The following is a 22608-nucleotide window of genomic DNA, read 5'->3' as shown; positions in this document are numbered from 1 at the left end:
CAATTTGATCTTTGGTTCCTCTGCCTTTTCTAAAACCAGCTTGAACATCAGGAAATTCATAGTTCACGTATTGCTGAAGCCTGCCTTGGAGAATTTTGAACATTACTTTACTAGCGTGTGAGGTGAGTGCAATTGTGGGGTAGTTTGAGCGTTCTTTGGCATTGCCTTTCTTTGAGATTGGAATGAAAACTGCCCTTTTCCAGTCCTGTGGCCACTGCTGAGTTTTCCAAATTTGCTGGCATATTGAGTGCAGCACTTTCACCACATAATCTTTCAGGATTTGAAATAGCTCAACTGGAATTCCATCACCTCTACTAGCTTTGTTTGTAGTGATGCTTTCTAAGGCCCACTTAACTTCACATTCCAGAATCTCTGGCCCTAGGTGAGTGATCACACCATCGTGGTTTTCTGGGTTGTGAAGATTTTTTTTGTACAGTTCTTCTGTGTATTCCTGCCACCTTTTCTTAATATCTTCTGCTTCTGTTAGGTCCATACCATTTCTGTCCTTTATCGAGCCCATCCTTGCATGAAATGTTCCCTTGGTATCTCTAATTTTCTTGAAGAGAGCTCTAGTCTTTCCCATTCTGTTGTTTTCCTCTATATCTTTGCATTGATCGCTGAGGAAATCCTCTTTTTGTCTGGCAAATTCTTATCCCACCCCTGCCTCCCCGCCCAAATACTTGTCTTTGAAGACCAGACTCGGGTACCTAACTTCTCCGTCACTCCTTCTCTTTTGTCCCTGCTCTACATTGTACAGCCTTCAGCATATTATCCATATTTTGGGGCAGCCACTAACTTGCATGTCTAATAGAATGGGGGCTCTATTAAATTAGAAAGTCCTTGAGGACTAGGTTTTATCTTTTTTTTTTTGTATCCCTTGTACCTAATGTGTTGCTCATGCCAGGCACAAAATAAATATAGGTATTGTGTCCACGTTTTAGGAGAAAAAAACCTGAAGTTTAGAGAATATGCATTATGTACCCAAGGTAACAGAACTATTAATGAAACATAGATATCTTTAAGAGCCCATTTCAGTTTTATTTTCATTAACTATAATACTTCTCATAATTACAACCATTTGTTCAGTGATTCTGTTCTTAGTCTGTGGATTTAGAGCCCCCTAGAGGATGTTAGAATTCCCTCATACTACAACTACTACTTCTAAGTCGCTTCAGTCGTGTCCGACTCTGTGCGACCCCATAGACGGCAGCCCACCAGGCTCCCCCATCCCTGGGTTTCTCCAGGCAAGAACACTGGAGTGGGTTGCCATTTCCTTCTCCAATGCATGAAAGTGAAAAGTGAAAGTGAAGTTGCTCAGTCGTGTCCGACCCTCAGTGACCCCATGGACTGAAGCCCACCAGGCTCCTCCATCCATGGGATTTTCCAGGCAAGAGAACTGGAGTGGGGTGCCATTGCCTTCTCCAGAATTCTCTCATGGAAGATTACAAAGTCATGTGTGTTTTCTTTAGACTGAGTTAATAAGATTATATATGTTTGGCACCAGTTTTTTTGAATGTACATGGATGTTTTTGTGACTTAATAACGAATCATCTTGGTGAAGCAGACATATTTAAAATCTTTGAGAGGAAAGCAGTCTGAGGGACTTAATACAGGAGACTTGAATTAGTTTGCCGCTGCTGCTGCTAAGTCACTTCAGTCGTGTCTGACTCTGTGCGACCCCATAGACGGCAGCCCACCAGGCTCCCCCGTCCCAGGGATTCTCCAGGCAAGAACACTGGAGTGGGTTGCCATTTCCTTCTCCAATGCATGAAAGTGAAAAGTGAAAGTGAAGTCACTCAGTCGTGTCCGACCCTCAGTGACCCCATGGACTGCAGCCCACCAGGCTCCTCCGTCCATGGGATTTTCCAGACAAGAGCAGTGGAGTGGGGTGCCGTTTCCTTCTCCGAAATAGTTTGCTAGGTAATTGATAAAGTACAAGAAAGTGTTTTTTTGAAAGCAGTTAAATTCAGGTTAGATGATAATACCAGAAACTTCCCTAGAAATCAGTAGTTCATTAAAATAAAGGTTAAAAATTTCTGAAATCAAACTTATTTTAAAAATTGTTGAATCTGTTTCATTTTTTAAATTTAAAAGTGTCTTTAAATATATTTCCATTGACTCTCATAATGTTTAATTCTTGGTATTTTTTTAAGTCTTAGCACAAAAATACTTATTTCATATATATAAACATATTTTCATTGGGTCTGTAAACATATTGAGAGTTCTGTGGGCTACGTTCCTCTTTCCAAAGCTGAATTCACTGCAAATTATAGTTTATCAATTCCAAATAAATCCATTATGAATTTGTTTGGTTGGGACATTTTTAAAAAGATTTTTAATATATTTCTTTTCTTTAAATTTGTTTTTATTTGGAGGGGGACAGCTGTCTCCACAACTTTATTGAAGTATAATTGACATAGCATTGTGTAAGTTTAAGTTATATAATAACGATTTGATACACATATATTGCAAAAGTTTGCCACAGTGAAGTTAGTTAATGCATCCTTCACCTCATGTAATTACCATTTTCTTGTTATTATGATGAGATCATTTAAAGCTTTACTCTCATAGCAGCTTTTAAGTATACAATCTTAATGTTTAATTCTTTAAAAAATTTTTTATTCAGGTATAGATTCAACATTGATTTAAATGTAAATTCAACATATTCAAGTGTAAATTCCGCATTGATGTACAGTGTTGTGAAGTAACTCAGATATAAGTATTCTTTTCCATTACGGTTTATCACAGGGCATTGAATATCGTTCCCTGTGCTATACAGTGGGACCTTGTTTATTCATCCTGTATGTAACAGTTTGCATCTGCTGATCCTGAACTCCCAGTCCTTCTCTTCCCCACCACTAATGTTTAATTCTTAATGAGGAGCATTTTTCTAACTTAATGACTGCTGTCTGGACACAACGTTGTATTCTGCTATCTGGGCCACAAACGCTTCTATTGCTGATATCAAACATTTGTGGTCTGGCAGGCATTCTAACTTCAAGGGTATAGCTTAAATAATAATGCTCTAAAATATGTGTGCTATTTTTATCAGTTTGTTTAGCTACTAGATGAACAAGAATTGTGTGATTTCATTCATTCCTGTGGCAAATACTTCTTTACCTCCTGGCGTGAGCCAAGCCCTCTCCTTAGCCCCGAAATTACAGCTGTAAGTTGACAAAGCAGACAAGCCTTGGTCTTGGCAGTCCTTGCCTTTCAGTGGGGAAGCCCCACTCTAAGCATCTTGAACATGCATGTAATATATGCTGAGTAGGGGCAAATGCTTAATAAAAGGTCAGAAGAGGGAGTAAGAAGTGATTTTCTCTGTTTCAGAATGAGTTGTTTTAGAAGAGCTTTCTCAATAGACATTTGAGCAGAGAGACCCGAAAATAAAAATAATTTTTTTTTCTTTTTTACTCTTAGTGATCAGCCTTTGTACCTTCTCCACGTTTGAAGATGGTGAAGCTAGATATTCATACTCTGGCCCATCACCTCAAGCAGGAACGCTTATACGTGAACTCTGAGAAACAGCTCATTCAGAGGCTTAATGCAGATGTACTTAAGACAGCCGAAAAGTTGTATCGTACAGCATGGATTGCTAAGCAGCAGAGAATTAATTTGGATCGGCTTATCATCACCAGGTAAAGAAAAGGTTTTGAGTTCAGAAATTTTATAAACCGCTATAATTCTGCTTATGGCAGTTACATAACTGCTAACTGCAAATAAACAAATATATTTCTAACAAAGTGCATCGTTTAAGATAACTTAAATCAGCATCCCAATGGTGAGTCTTTGCTTATTTTGTTTATTAATTAATGTATTGACCTAAGCACTGTTGTAGAGAATTACAACTTCAGCATTAATATTTTATACCACAGCGTTTAATTTTGTACATTGGCATTATATAACATTTTATTTGTATAGAGAGTAAGTTATCTTGTTTCCTACTTTTCTCCTAATATTATTTAAAATATACATTTTCATGTTTTGCTATTGTGTATCTACTTTGCAGTTTTAGAAACCTCATTTTTCACTGTGTTAATACTTCATTATTCTATTGTTCCAAGAAGCAATTTTTTTTTTTGTGGCTGCACCACAGGGCATGTGGGATCTTAGTTCCCCAACCAGGGATTGCACTCATGCCCCCTGCAGTGGAAGTGTGGATTCTTAACCGCTGGACCACCAGGGAAGTCCCTCAAGAAGCGGTTTTTAAGTTTAGAAATACTGACGCTGTGGTATAGTGTCTAGAAAAGAAGACAGACATAAAAGAGTACATACTCTATGATTCCATAAATATGAAATTCAAAAAAATGCAGGACTAATCTTCATTCCTAAAGGAAATCAACCCTGAATATTCATTGGAAGGACTGATTCTGAAGCTGAAGCGCCAATACTGATGCAAAGAGCTGACTCATTGGAAAAGACCCTGGTGCTGGGAAAGATAGAAGGCAGGAGGAGAAGGGGACGACAGAAGATGAGACGGTTGGATGGCATCACTGACTCAGTGGACATGAGTTTGAGCAAACTCTGGGAGATGGTGAAGGACAGGGAAGCCTGACATGCCGTAGTCCATGGGGGTCGCAAAGAGTTGGACATGACTGAGCGACTGAACAACAACAATCTTCAATGATAGAAATCAGAATAACGGTTATTTCTCAATATTTTTCATGGAACCTGATTTAATATGAGAAATCTGTTCTCCTTTGTACTTTTTGGTTTTGACTTTCTGTACATATTCAGGTGCTGGTGGTCTAAAAGATTTTAGCAATTCCTAGTGATCTCATTGGTGAGACTGTAACCAACTCACGTTTCCATGCTTCAGTATAGTATATGTGTTATATTATTATTGTTGTTAATTTTATTATTTTGCTTGTTTGCTCTTTTTTTTTTAGTGCTGAAGCTTCCCCTGCTGAATGTTGCCAACATGCTAAGATTTTGGAAGACACACAGTTTGTTGATGGGTATAAGCAACTGGGATTTCAGGAGACTGCTTATGGAGAATTCTTGAGTCGACTAAGGGAAAATCCTCGTCTTATTGCCTCCTCCTTGGTTGCTGGAGAGAAACTTAATCAGGAGAACACACAGAGTGTCATTTACACAGTTTTTACCTCTCTCTATGGCAACTGCATTATGCAAGAAGATGAAAGCTACCTCCTTCAGGTGTTGAGATACTTGATTGAATTTGAACTTAAAGAAAGTGACAACCCCAGAAGACTTTTGAGGAGAGGAACCTGTGCCTTCAGCATCTTATTTAAACTTTTTTCTGAAGGACTGTTTTCTGCCAAACTGTTCCTCACAGCTACTTTACATGAGCCGATCATGCAACTGCTTGTTGAAGACGAAGATCACCTGGAGACAGACCCAAACAAGCTGATTGAGAGGTTCTCCCCAGCTCAACAGGAAAAACTCTTTGGAGAGAAAGGCTCAGACAGGTTTAGGCAGAAGGTTCAAGAGATGGTGGATTCCAATGAGGCCAAACTTGTGGCCTTGGTGAACAAATTTATTGGTTATCTCAAACAGAACACTTACTGCTTCCCACATAGTCTGAGGTGGATTGTGTCACAAATGTACAAAACTCTCTCCTGTGTAGACAGACTGGAAGTTGGGGAGGTCAGGGCCATGTGCACTGACCTCCTGTTGGCCTGCTTCATTTGTCCTGCAGTCGTCAATCCAGAACAGTATGGAATAATCTCCGACGCTCCCATTAATGAGGTGGCGAGATTTAACCTGATGCAGGTATGCTTTTCCTGGGCATTCAGTGTGAAACCAGTTGATTGGGCATTGGGGTGGGAACGGAAAGTATGATGACATTGTTCGTATATTCTTAACATTCTTTTCCCCAAAGTGTCCCAAATATTTGCTTCTTAAGTTTTGTGTTCATTTTTAAATGGAGTCCTCACACACTTTAAATATTTAGATGATTCCATTTTCTAGAACAAGACCACCATCCCTTTCCCATGATTTCACAATTCAGAATGATTAAAAACTGAGGTGGTCTTTTATACTTCCTTTGGTAGCAAAACCTATCCTGAACTAACAAGAGGCTGTTTATAGTCCATTTCGTGTTAATGAGTATTTGTGTTTTGCTGCGGGAATGTTAATGTATCTGATTATAGGATGCCACCCTAAATACTGGGCATGTTACGTATGTATGTTACCAGCCTTTCTAAAATCTCCAGATTTTGAAATCTGAAACTCTTCTGGACCTAAACGTTTTCAAAAGAAGATTTTTGGATCTATGTTAGCACTTTTTTCCCCCCTAATCATCTAAACTACTGAAATCATGTTTTTATTTCTTAAGGGATTCTTTTAATTATATGTTATTCCCAAAAATACTGTGAAGAAGATAGAGTTTATTTGGAATACCATATATCTTATCTTTGGATGATTATTTTTTTAATGATAAGCTTTTTTTTCATGATTAGTTCTGTCATTTTGGGGTGTTTAGAAATTACATAGACATCCCTAAAATAAAATTAGAATTTCTTTGTCATCTCTGAAACACTAAATTTATTCTTACGATAACATCATTATAGTTTTATTTTTGTCATTCCAGTAGAGATAGAATCACATGCTTTCAAAATGAGTAAAAAGAGGGATTGTCCCAGATTTGAAGATGATGCTATATGATAACTTTCAGCAAAATATCTTTAGAGAGTAGATTAACAGTTCACTTTTTGCAGTAAGGATCCGGCTCTGAGAGTTAATATTTACTTTCAAAACAGCTTATGTTCTGTAGGAATTATTTGCTTTCAAGTCTAGAAAAAATGTTTTACCTTGAGTACTTTATGAACTATAGAAAAAAGTACTTAATAATAACTTGAGATAGTTTGTCAGCTTTTACAAATTAAGTTTTTAAAGATACGGTAAGTACAGCAGCAGAAACAAAGGTCATGTACCTTCATTTCCTATTGTCGATATAATATGCATTAAAGACAAAGCAAAATTTTCTACTTATTCATTATAGCTCAGTATAAACATAATAAAATACAGTGGGCTTCCCTGGTGGCTCAGTGGTAAAGAATCTGCCTGCCAGTGTAGGAGACACGGGTTTGATCCCTGGTCTGGGAAGATCCCACTTGCTGGGAAGCAGCTGGATGCGTGCACCTCAACTACTGAGCCCTTGCACTCTAGAGCCTGTGCTCTGCCTCCAGAGAAGCCACCGCACTGCAGCTCAAGAGACGCCTCGGCTCATTGCAACTAGAGAAAAAGCCTGTGCGGCAATGAAGACGCAGTCTAGCCAAAAATAAATAAATAAATAAAAATGTAAAAAACAGAAGTCCTTAAAATATAGTAAAAGCTGACAGAGTCAAGATGCATATTTTATTGGGGATCCCATTTTGTATGCTTAGTTAGGTGATGTGAATATTCTTATGAAACAGATGTTTAGAGTAGAATGGAGATGCTTTCACAGTGGGGACTGTCTCTCCAGCCTGCGTCTTCCCACCTCTGTTCTGGGTTGCAGGTTGGCCGCCTTTTGCAGCAATTAGCAATGACTGGCTCTGAAGAGGGAGATCCCCGGACAAAGAGCAGCCTTGGAAAATTTGACAAAGTAAGAGTGGATCCTATGTCATGTGAAGGACTCTGTATGGAAAGTTCTGCTAAAATATTAGTGAACCTAACTGTTCTCTTTATTAAATCTTATCTCTCAGTGATGTATAAATTAAATATTCTTTTTAATTATGCTTGGTTTGGCTGTAGAGGATACAATGTTGGATCAGTAGCATTTAAAGGAAGATGTCATCAAAGATTACTAATGCTCACTTGCTGAAATGTTGAGGCGATGCCATTGTAATGAGAGCCAAACAGCTGTTAAGATTATTTTTTAAAGTTCGATTTTTAAAAATTGTTACAAAATTAAGTCTATGAATATATGAATCAGCAATGATTGATAATTTTAAATGGATTTCATAAGTTAACGTGGCATTGTTCAGTTGATTTAACTAAATAAAAATTTATCATATTTTTAGTAGGCTGTACATTCAACCTAGATTAAAATTCAAAGGTTATGTAGTGAAGTTTCCCTTCCACCTCTGATCTCTAACCTTCATTTCCTCTTCTAAAGGTTCTTTATATTACCAATCTTCTGTGCGTCCTTCAAGAAGTCTATGTGTATATTCCTAATATATTTTTAGGAATATCTTTTCCTAATTACAAGTGGTAGGACTGTGTGTACTGTGTGCCTCATGTTTATTTCACATACCAGACTATCTTGTTGATTATTTTATATCAATTTATAGAGTTTAATTTTTTTCAAATATTGGGTTTAATATAATTTTCAAGAAGAAAAGCTTTCTACGTGCTTCTTTGTCTTAGTCAGAAATTTTGTTCCCTTTATTGTTTTAAATTTATTTATTTTAATTGGAGGCTAATTACAGTGTTGTGTTGGTTTTGCCATACATTGACATGAGTCCGCCACGGGTGTACATGTGTCCCCATCTGTTCCCTTACTTTAAAGGGAGAGTGTTTCACAGTGGTTTTTTTCTCCTGTTTGAACAGAGCTGTGTTGCTGCTTTCCTTGATGTTGTGATTGGAGGCCGTGCAGTGGAGACCCCGCCAATGTCCTCCGTTAATCTCCTGGAAGGGTTGAGCAGAACTGTGGTTTATATAACCTACAGTCAGCTTATTACTCTGGTAATGGCTTTATTCTATAATAGAATTTTTTTTCCTCAAAAGTCATTTATCTAAACGTGGGCAGACCCATGGATGAATACATTGTGTGAGAAATATACACTGTTTGAAAAATTGATCTCACAAGCTAATGTCCTTTTTACTTTTGCCAGGTGAATTTTATGAAGAGTGTGATGTCTGGAGATCAACTGAGAGAAGATAGAATGGCTCTTGACAACTTACTGGCAAATCTACCGCAGGCAAAGCCGGGAAAAAGCAGCAGTCTGGAAATGACCCCCTACAGTACTCCTCAGCTGTCTCCAGCAGCCACTCCAGCAAATAAAAAGAATCGGTTGCCTATAGGTAAAGAGAATTTCTCATATTGAGGCTTTCCTTTAAATTGAATGTTTCTTTATTAGGCTAGGCTATTGCTTAGTGATTAGGGGTATAGTTTTCAGTAATTTGGAGAAGCTCTTCTCTTCATTTTTACTGGGAGTAATTCAGGTTTTAACATTAAAAAAATATTGCACCAGATTAGTTAAAGTTCATCAGTAGGCTTTAGCTTTATCTAAACATACTTTTCATAATTGATTGGAATCATGGCCCTTACAGTATACTTATATTTCAGTGTCTTGGACAATTTTGAAAATGTGATTTGCTCTAAGTGGTCATTATTTGAATTAGGTAGACCTCTTCTTTCCATAAAGTTCTAAATAATATAATAAAATAATATTATTTTAGAAGTTTTCTCTTGGTAAAGTTGAAAATATATAGTTACTATTTTTCATTATTAGTAATAGTCAATCTTTTATGACTGAGTTAAAATCTTTGCTATTTTATGAAATAAGGCAAAACTTTCATTTTATTTTGTCAAGCATATTAAGAACTGGGCTTCCCAGATGGCTTAGTGGTAAAGAATCCACCTGTAATGCAGGAGACACAGGAGACATGGATTCAATCCCTGGGTCAGGAAGATCCCCTGGAGTAGGAAATGGTAACCCACTCCAGTATCCTTGCCTGGAAAATTCCATAGACAGAGGAACCTGGTGGGCTACAGTCCACGGGGTCGCAAAGAATCAGACATAACTGAGCATACACATCAGTAGGAATGTGGCATCATATTCTTCAAGTCTTTGGCTTTCGTCATCCCAAAATGTCAATTTTCAGAACTAGAGAAAGAAAAAAGTAAAACTTGACATTCAGTATTATAGTCTTATTTGCGGGGTTTTTTTTTTTAGCATTAAGAAACAAGTGGTGTTTGGTAAACCAGAGATTTTTTTTTCTTCCATGATTCACTCGTGTACATTAGTTCTTTCATTTCTTGTCATTCAGAAGTGTCATTATATAAAAGGAAAAGTATCATGGAAAGTAAACTTCAAATGTTTGCCCGTTGTGATTTTGTACAGTTGTGTGACCTGGTCGTTGAACTTACTTCCTATTGTAAGAGATATGTCCGTTATTCAGAGGGTCGATTTTCTTTCTGTTTAATGCCTTCGCAACCCAGGACAACAGTTAGCAGCCATCACTGCCTGGGATTCCTCAGCCACCAGTCTTACTGCTCATATTACTCTAGTAACCCCGTTTGGTGGGTAATAGGCTGTTCCTCTTCTTACACAACTTTTATTTAAGAAATAGTTTATGAAATCGTGCTCCATGTGCATGTTGCTTTTGCTTTATGTAAATTGCTACATGAACTTTGATTACTTGCATTTTTACAAATTGTAAAGTTTATTCCGTAAGATTTCATGTAGTTGTTCATAAAGCTGAATTTAAGCTTACAATTCGAGAGAAGACAGAGTCAGCGAAGAAAGGTGTGAGTGAAACCTGTTTTAGACTTGTGGAAGTTGGTGTGTACTTTGAGTTTTTGAAAGTTCGAGTGATTGATGAAGTGATCTACAGCATTGTGGAGAGAACATGATTGTTTATATTTCTGTCTTCAAGTAGGTCAGCTTTCACTCAAACTGAAGGTGAAAGGCTTTTGTTATTATTGAGTGTTTTGGCTTTGTCTGTGTTTTTTATTTTGTACAGAAAGATTATCTATTTAGTATTCTAGTTGTATCGAATTGTAATGGCCTCTGAAAGAAAACTGAAGCTTATCACAGAGGACTGAAACTCATAGAGAATTTGTCACAAACCATCTAAATCTTTCAGTTTCCAAAGTTCTTACAAGATCTGTAGGATGGAATACTTTCTAAAGCTATTACTTATTTACTTATAGACAGAGGAAAAAGCACCACAAAATAATTAGATCCTTTGTTAGTTCAGACTGTTCCCATAAAGCAGAAAGGAAATGTGTATTCAAACAGAGAACTCTTCTGTATCTTTGAAAAGAGGTTAATACAGTTCAGAAAAAACAATGTTTTGATTCTGTTTTATTAACAGTTGCCTAATTAATGCGTATAACTTTGTATGGCTATCAGATTTCCATACGAAATTTTCTAATGCTTGTGAGTGTAGTTATGAGTATGGGAGACCTGTGGCAGTTAAGTCATTATGTTGTAGAAGTAGTTGAAGATATCTTGAAAAGGTAAAAGAATAAAATAATGCTTTTCTTGTCACCCCCAAGTCTTAAAGTGATGGAGGCGTGTTTGCTGTTCTGCAGGTGTAATCTGTCACTCCCTGTCAGGTGAACATGGATCATTGTTTCTGTGGATCAGTTTTGAAGGAGAGTTTGTGTCAGTCACTAGATGAGTACCTGGGAGGACATATATATTTTTTTCTTATTCACATTCTCACCAGTCTTTTTTTGTGCATGTGCAAGTGTTCTACATTAATAGAAAATATATTTTTGTATTAATGTGCCATTTTCTTCATTTTGTTTTTTCTGTAAATGATCATACTTGAAATTGTTTTGTTAGCAACTCGGAGCAGAAGTCGCACTAACGTGCTAATGGACTTGCATATGGACCATGAAGGATCAGCTCAAGAAACCATCCAGGAGGTGCAGCCGGAAGAGGTGTTGGTCATTTCCTTAGGAACAGGTCCCCAGCTTACTCCAGGGATGATGTCAGAAAATGAGGTATGATTGTATTGTTACACACACTTATAGCTATTAACCTTAAGAAATTTAGATTTTTTTTTCTTGGCTATGCTGTGTAGCATGAGGGATTTTGGTTCTCCAACCTGAGATTGAACCCACTCCCGCTGCAATGGAAGCTGGGAGTCTTAACCTCTGAACCATCAGGGACAGACCGCTGACCCTGAAGCCTCGGATTCCTGCAGCCCTGAACTGCCCATTGGCAGCTGATTGCCTGTTGAGTCACTGACATCAGTGGGGTCATGGAAAGGCATAGGTTCAGTTCTTCAGTTCTTCTTGATGTACTTTCATCCCAGGGGCACTTAGACCCTGTAAATGGGTTTTTAGTTAAAAAACGATTATTTAATGTTAAGAAGAAATTAAATATGCATTTGCCATGGTTTGTTTTTCTTATCAGCAATCTTTCCGTTGTGATAAACTAATGGCGTTTTATTTTTCAGGTCCTCAACATGCAGCTTTCGGATGGAGGACAAGGAGACGTCCCTGTTGATGAAAACAAACTCCACGGTAAACCTGATAAAACCTTGCGCTTCTCCCTGTGCAGTGATAATCTGGAAGGAATATCTGAAGGTGAAGGGTTACTTCATTCAAGGAGTTGTGTGATTCAAGTAATATTTTGTTTTCTGTTCTTTAAAGGAGCCTTATAAATTATAATTATGCCATCTGTGCCTCTCACCGAGGAGAGTAATGAAGTTTTCCTCTAATGATCTCGAACAGTTGGCTGTAAAGATGATTTCTCTGAATAAAATTAAGATGGCAAGAGACCTTTGGTCATATAAAGTAGAGAAGATGTATGTCTTTATTGAGACTTGAATAATACCGAGTTTTATTTCACTAGTATTAAAATATACCAAAGCTTATAGAGCTCCTTTAGAGGGATTAATGCATGTGTAAATGGAAAAAATGGACTCATAATATTTCAGGACAGTGTGTATCCGTTTAACCTTTTAATGAAGTGGAAAGATACAATGGAAATAGGATAGGAATTAAAAAGGAAATGAAAAGGCAAGATTGTAAAGTGAGAATATGTGAGTCCATGTGCAAGGACAGGCTTTATTAATGGAAGAGTCCCAAGCTGATTGACATTTTAGGGTAACATAAACAGTGGTGACTTTTCCTTTTCCCCCCTCACTTTTAAAAATGTAAGTAATGTACATTCATTCTAGAGAATGAAATGAAGGGGAAAAATTGAACCATCTGTAACCTTATCTTTCTATTAATAACAGTTAACATTTTGGTTTATTTACAGCAAAATTAGGCTTATGCTGTTTTGCAGCTTTTTTGGTTTAACAGTGTAACAATAACATTTCCCTTTGTAATTGAACATTCTTAAATAACATAGTTTTTAATGGCTACTTTCTTTAACTTCAAATGGGCATTTCTCATAATATATTTAAACTTTCTTCTGTGACTACACAAGTAGATTGTTTCCACTTTTTAGACATTATAAGAAGTCCTGCAACAAGCAACCTTAGATGGAGTTTGATTAGTTCCTTTGGATAAATGTCTAAAAGCAGAATTTCTGGCTAAAGGGTGTGTTTATTTTTAGGGTGTAACAGCACTAAAAGCACTTTAATCAGTCTTTTATTTTCTTATCAAGGCATGAAACAGTACATGGCAGCTCATGACTGTCTTGTAAAGTTCACTCACAGTATAAACGTCTCTCTAGGTCCTTCAAATCGTTCTAATTCAGTGTCCTCACTAGACCTGGAGGGGGAATCTGTATCAGAGCTTGGAGCAGGACCTTCTGGGAGTAATGGAGTTGAAGCTCTACAGCTGTTAGAGCATGAGCAAGGTAAAGTGAGGTTGAATTCAGTTGCTCAAGTAGCAGAGAATTTACCTGGTCACAGAATAAGCAATCTGTTTTCCTGTGAGTTGGCTGTGTTCAGTTGATTATATAATGACCATTAAACTGGCATTTATTCATAGTTCCTACATTTCTTAAAAATGTGTTTGGTTGGGAATTCCCTGGCAGCCCAGCAGTTAGGACTTGGCACTTTCACTGTGATGGCCTGCTTTAATCCCTGGTCGGGGAACTCAGATCCTGTAAGCTGCATGGTGGAGTCAGAAAAAAAAAAGTGTTTAGTTGCTAAGTGGATTATTTAGGCTTAAATTACATAGAAGAACTAAAATGAATTGCTTGAATTGTGTGATACTTGGTATTTCAGTTCTGTAGTATTACAATTTTAAGCGGTGCTAAGATAAATTCTGAGGGCTCAAGGAACTTAGAATAGGCAGAAAATGGTAGGCAAATGATTAAAATTATCATAAAAGTGCATTGGCAGTTCTGGGTAAGAAATACATGTGGTTCAAAGTGTAGGGAAAAGCTTATAGGGAGAAAATACTAGCCTTGAAGCCTGGCTGGCATTGGCATTGGCTGAAACTAGAGATACTCTAGGTAAAGTAATATTAATAGTATAAGCAAGCTGGGAAACCATAGTACTCTCTCAGGAACTGTCAAGTAGGGTGATAATGTGAGGTTAGGATGAAAAGCAGATGGATCCCTGTTGTCCTTGTAGAAAAAGATCACTGGTGGATTTTATGGGAATGTTTATTGCCCTCAACTGGATTTGAGGCAATGACTTCAGTGGGTGTAAAAATCACCTGAGGAGTTAGGAAAAAAGGAAAAAAAAAGAAAAGGCATTTCCCATGTCTCATTTCTAGAAATCATGGTTTAATCTCTTTTTAGAAGGGAAAAGAGGGTTGCCAGTCAGGTTACATGTGGGTTGAATAAAAGTAAGGCTGAGTTTTACTGAATCAGTTTGTCACTGTGTTATTTAGGATTAAATTTTCTGCAAAAAGCAGAAACCTAAAATAATATTAGCTTAAGATGGAAGTTGAAAGAATATCACTTCTTTAACAAACCTTTTAGGTGATTCTGGTATTCTTTTTAAAAAATATTTATTTGGCTATGCCAGGTCTTGGTTGCAGCACGAAGGACCCTTAGTTACAGCTTGTGGGATGCAGTTCCCTGATCGAATCTGGACCCTCATGCATCTTGGATCACTTGTAGTCAAAGTAGGGAGCTCTGCTAATTTTAGCTGGGCGTCTATTGGTCAGTGGGGAGCTGGCTAGTCTAGGATGACCTTTCCTTTGTTCCGTGTGGTTCCTGCTCCCCTAAAAAGCTGGTTTCAGCTTGTCCTCGGGGCAGAAGCAAGGATGAGAGAGAGCAGATGCTTGTGAGATCTCTTGAAGCCTAACCTCGCAACTGGCTCACTTCCTCTTTATCCTTTCAGACAGAGCAAGTTACCAGGCCCGTCCAAATTCGAAGAAGGGGGCATATATCCCAATTCTTGAACAGTGTCACACTACTGAGGACATGGAGACAGTAACTGACCAGAAGGGGGAGGACATATGTTGAGCTTGGTTCAGAGAGGGAAAGAGTACATCCATGAGGGAATAATTCCGTGTTTTGGTACTGTGTGCTGAATGTTCGTGTTCAAATACATAACTTGGAGTTCAAACACATAAAGTTCTTTAAAGTTGATTTTAAAAATGGTAGCTATGCTGTGAGTTTTAAAGTGCTTAATTTTGCTTTTGCTAGCTACCACGCAGGATAATCTTGATGATAAGCTCCGGAAGTTTGAAATCCGTGACATGATGGGACTGACGGATGACAGGGATATATCAGAAACAGTGAGTGAGACGTGGAGTACGGATGTCTTGGGAAGTGATTTTGACCCTAACATTGATGAAGATCGCTTGCAAGAAATCGCAGGTAACTGCTGGTGAATGTCTCTGGAAGATTGCTGTTCGGTTATTCGTATCCACCCACCCCTCATGGGAGGGAGCTTCTGTGCTCTAACATGGTGTGTATGTTAATAACTGGAAAACTGAGATAATTGTATGTGACAAGGCATTTGTGTATTTTTTTTTTTTCTCTTTATTGAAATATAGGTAGTGTTTTCTCTGTCTGCATTTAAGGGTTCTTCCCCATACAAAAAAGAAGAACCAATCTTTTGAATTATCTTCTTGTCAATTCTTGTTTACAGAGCCTAGGATATGTTCTTAGTCTATGATTAGCATATTCTTTTGAAACTAAACACTTTGCCTTAAAATGAAAATTCTTATGGGTTATAGCCGTAAAGCCTTTCAGAGTAATATATTGAGATTCTCTAAAACCTGAATTCACTTCTGGAAGGTTTAATTCTGCTCCAAGGAAGGAACAGTTTTCTCTTTTTCTGTTTTTCTAGTATCAGGTTTATCGAGATACAGTTTCCATATGTTAAAAGTTACCTTTTTAAGGATAGTGTTCTGTCCCTTCTGAAAGAGTCACACAGTCTTGTAATCACCATCTTTATTTTCTTTTTAAATCATGGACCATTTCAAACAAATACAGGAGAGAACAGTACACTGAGCACCATTACCCGTCACCCAGATGCAACAGTACACATACACACCTGGCCAGTTGTTTCATCTCTTCTCCCACCTTTTCATCCCCTCTCCTGATTATGTGATTATGTTTAGGCATGTTCCAGACATTATTTTATTTGTGATTATTTCATGACATATCTTTCATTTAAAAAATTTTAAATTTTACATCAGGGTATAGTTGATTTACAGTGTTTTGTTAGTTGTGATTCAGTTACACATACACATCTGTCTACTCTTTTCTAGATTCTTTTCCCATGGAGATTATTACAGAACATTGAGCAGAGTTCCCTGTGCTATATGATAGGTCCCTAATGACCATATATTCCATATATGGTAGTGTGCATATGCCAATCTCAAACTCTTAACTTATCCATCCCTGCCCCCCATCTTTTCCCCTTGGTAACTGTGACGTATCTTTAAAAGGTAACTTTTGCCAGTAACCTTTTTCCAAAAGTTCTTCATCTACTGAAATAGAAGTTTATTAGGTTTAATCAGAAGTAGTGGAGCGTTCTGAACTTGACTATTTTTAACACAGATGTACAACAATGTTTAATCTTTCTGTTTGTATTTTTAAGACGTTTAAATAGATTTCCCAATTGGTTTTGCATTATTTTGTTCCAGATGTCAAAGTGAGAAGTTTATTAGGTTTAATCAGAAGTAGTGGAGTGTTCTGAACTTGACTATTTTTAACACAGATGTACAACAATGTTTAATCTTTCTGTTTGTATTTTTAAGACGTATAAATAGATTTCCCAATTGGTTTTGCATTATTTTGTTCCAGATGTCAAAGTGATATTTTTCCTATAGGTGAACTGTATTTGGGCAATAAGTTGTATTTGCAGTTGAGTGAATGCTACAAAGGAGATGTGTATTTTCCTGCAAATATACTTTATTGCTCTGAATATGTGGTTAATGTGCCAGAAAAAAACGTTTGGCCAGTATAACTTTCTGTGGTTAAATGTCTCTGAGTGTTTTTAATCCCTGAAGGACTATAATTATTAGAGAAGTGCTGAGGACACAAAATTTGCTGAAAAACAAGAGTGAAAGCTCGTTGCAATGACTTGACCTAATGAACTGTGTTTTCTCAGTGGAGACCAAGGTGAATAGTAGGAAACTGATGAAAAGGCATTCGTGCTATTGTGACCCAAGTGGGAAATGTGTGTTTTTAGTGGTTTTATTGATTGAAATTACTCTTACCTTGGCCTTTTTCTTGTGAGTAGAGAGATGTTGTTAGCTTCGTGTTTGCCCTTTTTCCTTCATCACTGCTCTTTCCCTGAGGATCTTTGTTAACCCTTTGCTCCCCGTTGGTTATGCAGGTGCAGCAGCAGAGAACATGTTAGGCAGTTTACTGTGCCTGCCAGGTTCGGGGTCAGTGCTTCTTGACCCCTGCACTGGTTCCACCATATCAGAGACAACAAGCGAAGCTTGGAGTGTAGAGGTATTGCCAAGTGACTCAGGTTAGTATGCTGTCATTGTTTGCTTTTGATTTGCACAGAAGTTTTAAATGTAAGGCATCCTAATTTCTATATTATGTATACCTTTTGTCAGATATACGTTTGACAAGTATGAGGCAATAACATTGCTAAAAACTTCAAATGATAAATTAGTTTAGGATGTTTTGCATCCATCAAGAAAAAATGTAGTTGGATGGCAGAGGCTGATAACAGGTGCTTTCTAACTTGGTTCATTTATCTTGAAAGCAATTGTTAGTAACTCATCAGGATTCTATGTGGGACATTGAGTTCAATGTCTCTTACTAACTTACTGCAAGAGAAGAATAGCAGCACAGCTTGAACCTTGAGTGGTTGAATACCTGGTAATAAGCATGTTTAGATTTGGAGAATTTAACCCAAAGATACCGAATGTATTTTTGAAATGCATTGAAATTGAGACTCTGGAATCCCAAGAATTCTTTTGTGCAGGGTTATTATAAACGTGGCGGTGGTTTAGTTGCTCAGTCCTGTCCAACTCTTGCAGCCCCATGGGCTGTAGCCTGCTAGGTGTATTTTGTACTTTCTCTTATGTATTGCATTTCTGCTTTTTTTCTGCTTATGAATTTAAATCCTTGGCTTCAACTAAGTATCAACTACCAGGATGCAAATATAAGCAACTGGGTATCTGAATTACATTCTGTTTCATCTGCTTGGCTCAAAAATATGAAGTGATTTTGATATGTGTTTTTTAACCTTACCACATTCAGACATGCTGACCTGTCCATAAGGAGATGGTAGGATTAGCTCACTGCCAAGCATCCAGGAAAGTGAAAGTGAAGTCGCTCAGTCGTGTCCGACTCTTAATGACCCCATGGACTGTAGCCTACCAGGCTCCTCTGTCCATGGGTTTTCCAGGCAAGACTACTGGAGTGGACTGCCATTTCTTTCTCCAGGGGATCTTCCTTCCCAACCCAGGGATCGAACGCGGGTCTCCTGCATTGCAGACATGTGCTTTACCATCTGAGCCACCATTGGAGTTATTTTTTTAGAAAGTGGTTGATTTAATGGCAGGCTCGCCTGTATTCTTTAGTTTACTTAACCAGAAGAAAAAATACTCTGAGATTAGTGATCTGGAAGCAGAGTTTTCATCTGTTCACAGTGAACTGGCCTGTATCGGGATAAAAACCACAACCTTGACTTCTTTAACACTTGATCTAACTGGCTTTGCTAACTGGCCCAGACTTGGAAGTCTGTTTGCACTGAGTCTGTTCATGCCCCAGTAGCTTTCTTCATCTGGGTCACAAAAGCTGAAACTGTGATGTGCTAGCAGAATCACTAATGTGGTACCTCACTTCTTCTGCTTAGAGGCCCCAGATCTAAAGCAGGAAGAGCGACTGCAGGAACTGGAGAGCTGTTCTGGACTGGGTAGCACATCTGATGATACGGATGTCAGGGAGGTCAGTTCCCGCCCCAGCACACCAGGCCTCAGTGTTGTGTCGGGTATGTCTGTCTTGTTTTAAGGAATAAGGACTTGAAGGTGTGTTCCCACTTCCCCCTTTATAAAGTCAATAGCAAAGATATATATTTTGTTTAAGATCTGAGTAACTCCCAGGAAACAGTTATTTCTTCGGGATCTGACATCTGTGAGAAGTTACTATGTGCCTTTATAGAACTTGTCAGAGTGGTTGATAGACAGTCTGTGTGTGTTCCCTCTATAACTATCTGTTCTTGGTAGCCTCTGCTACTGTATTTAGCTGTCGTGTGGTAATTCTGATTATGTTGTACAAATCAAAGTAAATATATTTAAGCAATAGTACGAGAAAGGATATAATACCAAACAACTCCCTTGTAAAGAACTGGGACACAAAAGAATGTGAGACTATATACATTTCTCCAAACTTCATATACTTTTTGTGTGGTTATTTTGTTGTTCTTGCTGTTAATTTTTTTACCATATATATATATATTTTTTTTTTTTCTGAAGGCATAAGTGCAACCTCTGAGGATATTCCCAATAAGATTGAAGATCTGAGATCTGAGTGCAGCTCTGATTTTGGGGGTAAAGATTCTGTCACTAGTCCAGACATGGATGAAGTCACCCATGGTAAGAAGGGGAAATGAGAATGACTTTTATTAATAGAAATGATCACATCCATGACTGAAACTGTCAACCTTAACACATTGCTGATGGTGATATCAATTGTTATACATCTTTGGGGCATTATGTGTATAAGGCCTTAAAATAAGGTTCACAGACTAAATTTCATTCAGTTAATCCATTGTAGGAATCAGTCGTAAGGAAACAGTTGATGTATGGAGAAAGTCTTAGGCACCAAGATATTCTTCATAATATTTATATTGGCAGAAAACGTAAAACAACCTAAGAACTGAAAAATAGAATGGCTAAGTGAATTTTGAAGTAACCACTTATTAGAACTTGCACAGCTGTTTTTTAAATACTTTAAAGAATATGAAATAATTTGGAGAAATACCTAGAACATAATATCACTTGGAAATTTTATCTTAAAGCATTTTATATATAAGATAATAAAATGTAAAAAAAAAAAAACCTATCCTAAAGAAAGCACTGGGAAGAAGTACCAGAGTGCTAGTAAGTAGTGATTTTATATACTGTGTAATGGTTTTTTTTTTTAATTTGTTTTTTAATTGAAGGATAATTGCTTTACAGGATTTGGGTACTGGGTTTTGAAGTACTTTTATTTTTACATTTTTGTTTATTCTAAACCAAGGTTTCTTACCTCAACACTATGGCATTTTGAGCCAGGTGATTCTTTGCTGTGGGGCCTGTCCTGTGCATTGTAGCATGTTTAGCAGCATCTCTGGCCTCTGTTGGAAGCGTACCATCCCCTTCTTGTGCAGTCATGACAACCAAAAGTAAAAGTTGCTCAGTCGTGTCTGACTCTTTGTGACCCTATGGACTATACAGTCATGGAATTCTCCAGGCTAGAATACTGGAGTTGGTAGCCTTTCCCTTCTCCAGGGCATCTTCCCAACCCAGGGATTGAACCCAGGTCTCCCACATTTCAAGCGGATTCTTTACCAGCTGATCCACAAGGGAAACCCAAGAATACTGGAGTGGGTAGGTAGCCTATCCTTTCTCCAGCAGATCTTCCTAACCCAGGAATTGAACTGGGATTGCCTGCATTGCAGGCAGCTTCTTTACCAACTGAGCTATCGGGGAACAACCAAAAATCATTGCCAAATGATCACTTCGGTGGTACAGTAAGCCCCAGTTGAGAACCACTGTTCTAAACCAGCAGTTTTCAGAGTGTCGTGTCCATGGTCCACTGAGGGCCCTTATGACCTCTCAAGGGGTTGGGGAGGTATGAGGTCAAAACTGGTTTCATATAATAAAAGGTTATTGTCCTTTGTACCATACTGACGTTGCACTGATAGTACACAAGCAAAGATGGGTAAATTTGCCGAGGCCTTTAGGACAAAGCAGGACAGCAGGACCAGGCTACCAGTCACTGTATTCTTTTCTCAGAGTTAAAAAAAATAAAAGTTTTACTTATGAATGTGTTTGATAAAGCAGTAAAAATTATTTAATTTTATATCTCAACCCTTGAGTACACATCTGTCTAATATTCTGAAGACACAGGAAATATCCCTAATGGATTTTTGCTGCATTCTGAAATATGATGGCATGTCTAAGGAAAAGCTTATATGATTGAGTTATGAGCTGAAGTAGCTTTTTTTTTTCTTTTTTCATTGTTTGTTTTTTCATGAAACATCATTTTTACTTGAAAGAATGATAAGCTGTAGTTATTGGTACTTGGGTATTTGGCAGACATTTCTTGAAAATTAACAAAATGAGCCTGTTATTTCAAGGAAAACAACTTACAGGGTAGAGTTTGTTGCCAGTGATAAAATTCAGGCTTTCAGATAGAAATCAGAATTTTTGAAAGCTTTGTGTCTACCTCCATGAGCATGACAGATTACTGCTATTTAAAAACTTTTCTGGTGAGATTGGTGGTGATACTGAGAGTGTCATTTTTTCTGGATATTATATGATGAATGGTGTCAACATTTGGAAGATCTGCATTTATCTAGTTGAACCAGTATTTTCCAGATGACCAACACATGATGTAACAAAATCATGCTTGGGTAAAAGATTCCTTCAAAGTGCAAGACAGACCACTTGAATTTTAATGTAACAGTACAAAAAAGTTCGTTGGTCTGGTTTCAGCTTCCAAATTGTAGCTAACCTTTAAAAAATAGTTATTACTGCCAAGGTTTGGTATAGTATTTGAAGAGTAATATCCACAGTTTCCTGAAAAGGCTGTTAAAATATTATCTCCTTTCTACTTGCATATCTTTGTGTGATCAGCTTTTCCTTATATACGTCAACCACAACAGCACAGTGCAACAGATGGAAAGCAGAAGCAGATATGAGAATTTAGCTGTGTTCTATGAAGGAATTTGCAGAAATGTAAACGTGTCACTCTTCTGGCTTTTTATTTTGGAAAATATAGTTACTTTTCACCTAAAAAGGTTATTTGTGTTACCATTTAATGAGTGTATTCAATTGAATTAATATATGTAACATTTTAATATAAAATTTATCAAAAGTTTAAATGTTTTATTTATATATTCTTTTCAGTTTTAATTGCTAGTATGGTTAACTATATTAGATATAACCAACCTTATATGAGATATATAAGATATATCTTATTATATATCTTATAATATATCTTATATTAGTTATAGTATTATATATAACCTTACATATAAGTAAGGTTTTAGGGTTAAGAAATTGTAAGGGACTTTCCTGGCAGCCCAGTGGTTGAGACGCCACACTTCCACTGTCAGGTATGTGGGTTGGAACCTGGGTGGAGAACTAAGATACCATGTGCTGTGTGGTGCAGCCAAAATATAAAAAAATAATTTAAAGAAATTAAGCATGTTTTACATGACCTAAGACCAAAATCTTGAAAACTGATAATTCTAAGCTATCTTTCCTAATGATAAACTATTTCTGTAGTTTTTAGAAAGGAAAGTAATTATAAGACAGAACAAAAGGAAAATCAATTGGAAAAATCATAGTATCATTCATTATCAAAAAAGAACTCAGACTAGAAAGTTTAGAGCAACAGTTTCTTTCATATATTTGTGAGTTTTAGTCTCTACATACTT

General features: G+C 37.3%; 1 protein-coding gene across 11 annotated transcripts in view; it reads left to right on the top strand.

Annotated features, from left to right (window-relative positions):
* GAPVD1 (GTPase activating protein and VPS9 domains 1) overlaps window positions 1–22608 on the top strand; it is a 68367-nt gene that overhangs the window by 21220 nt on the left and 24539 nt on the right. For 4 of the 11 annotated variants that reach the window (XM_086325218.1, XM_086325217.1, XM_086325214.1 and 1 more), the window contains exons 2-13: window positions 3421–3638; window positions 4890–5733; window positions 7463–7549; window positions 8497–8631; window positions 8781–8970; window positions 11466–11626; window positions 12085–12151; window positions 13314–13439; window positions 15189–15362; window positions 17335–17475; window positions 18817–18951; window positions 19436–19555. In XM_086325218.1, the coding sequence (XP_086181344.1) occupies window positions 3454–3638; window positions 4890–5733; window positions 7463–7549; window positions 8497–8631; window positions 8781–8970; window positions 11466–11626; window positions 12085–12151; window positions 13314–13439; window positions 15189–15362; window positions 17335–17475; window positions 18817–18951; window positions 19436–19555 (2365 nt within the window). In that variant the 5' untranslated portion in view covers window positions 3421–3453. Of the gene's footprint in view, window positions 1–3420; window positions 3639–4889; window positions 5734–7462; window positions 7550–8496; window positions 8632–8780; window positions 8971–11465; window positions 11627–12084; window positions 12215–13313; window positions 13440–15188; window positions 15363–17334; window positions 17476–18816; window positions 18952–19435; window positions 19556–22608 lie in introns of all 11 variants that reach the window. The other 7 variants (XM_086325216.1, XM_086325215.1, XM_086325212.1 and 4 more) reach the window with 3 other exon arrangements.

This window comes from Bos grunniens, chromosome 11 (assembly GCF_055505025.1).
Source record: "Bos grunniens cultivar Pamir isolate PY7600 chromosome 11, Bosgru_T2T1.0, whole genome shotgun sequence".
NCBI lineage: Eukaryota > Metazoa > Chordata > Mammalia > Artiodactyla > Bovidae > Bos > Bos grunniens.
Note: the sequence above shows the minus strand (reverse complement) of the source record. Positions and strands in the feature narration are given on the sequence as shown.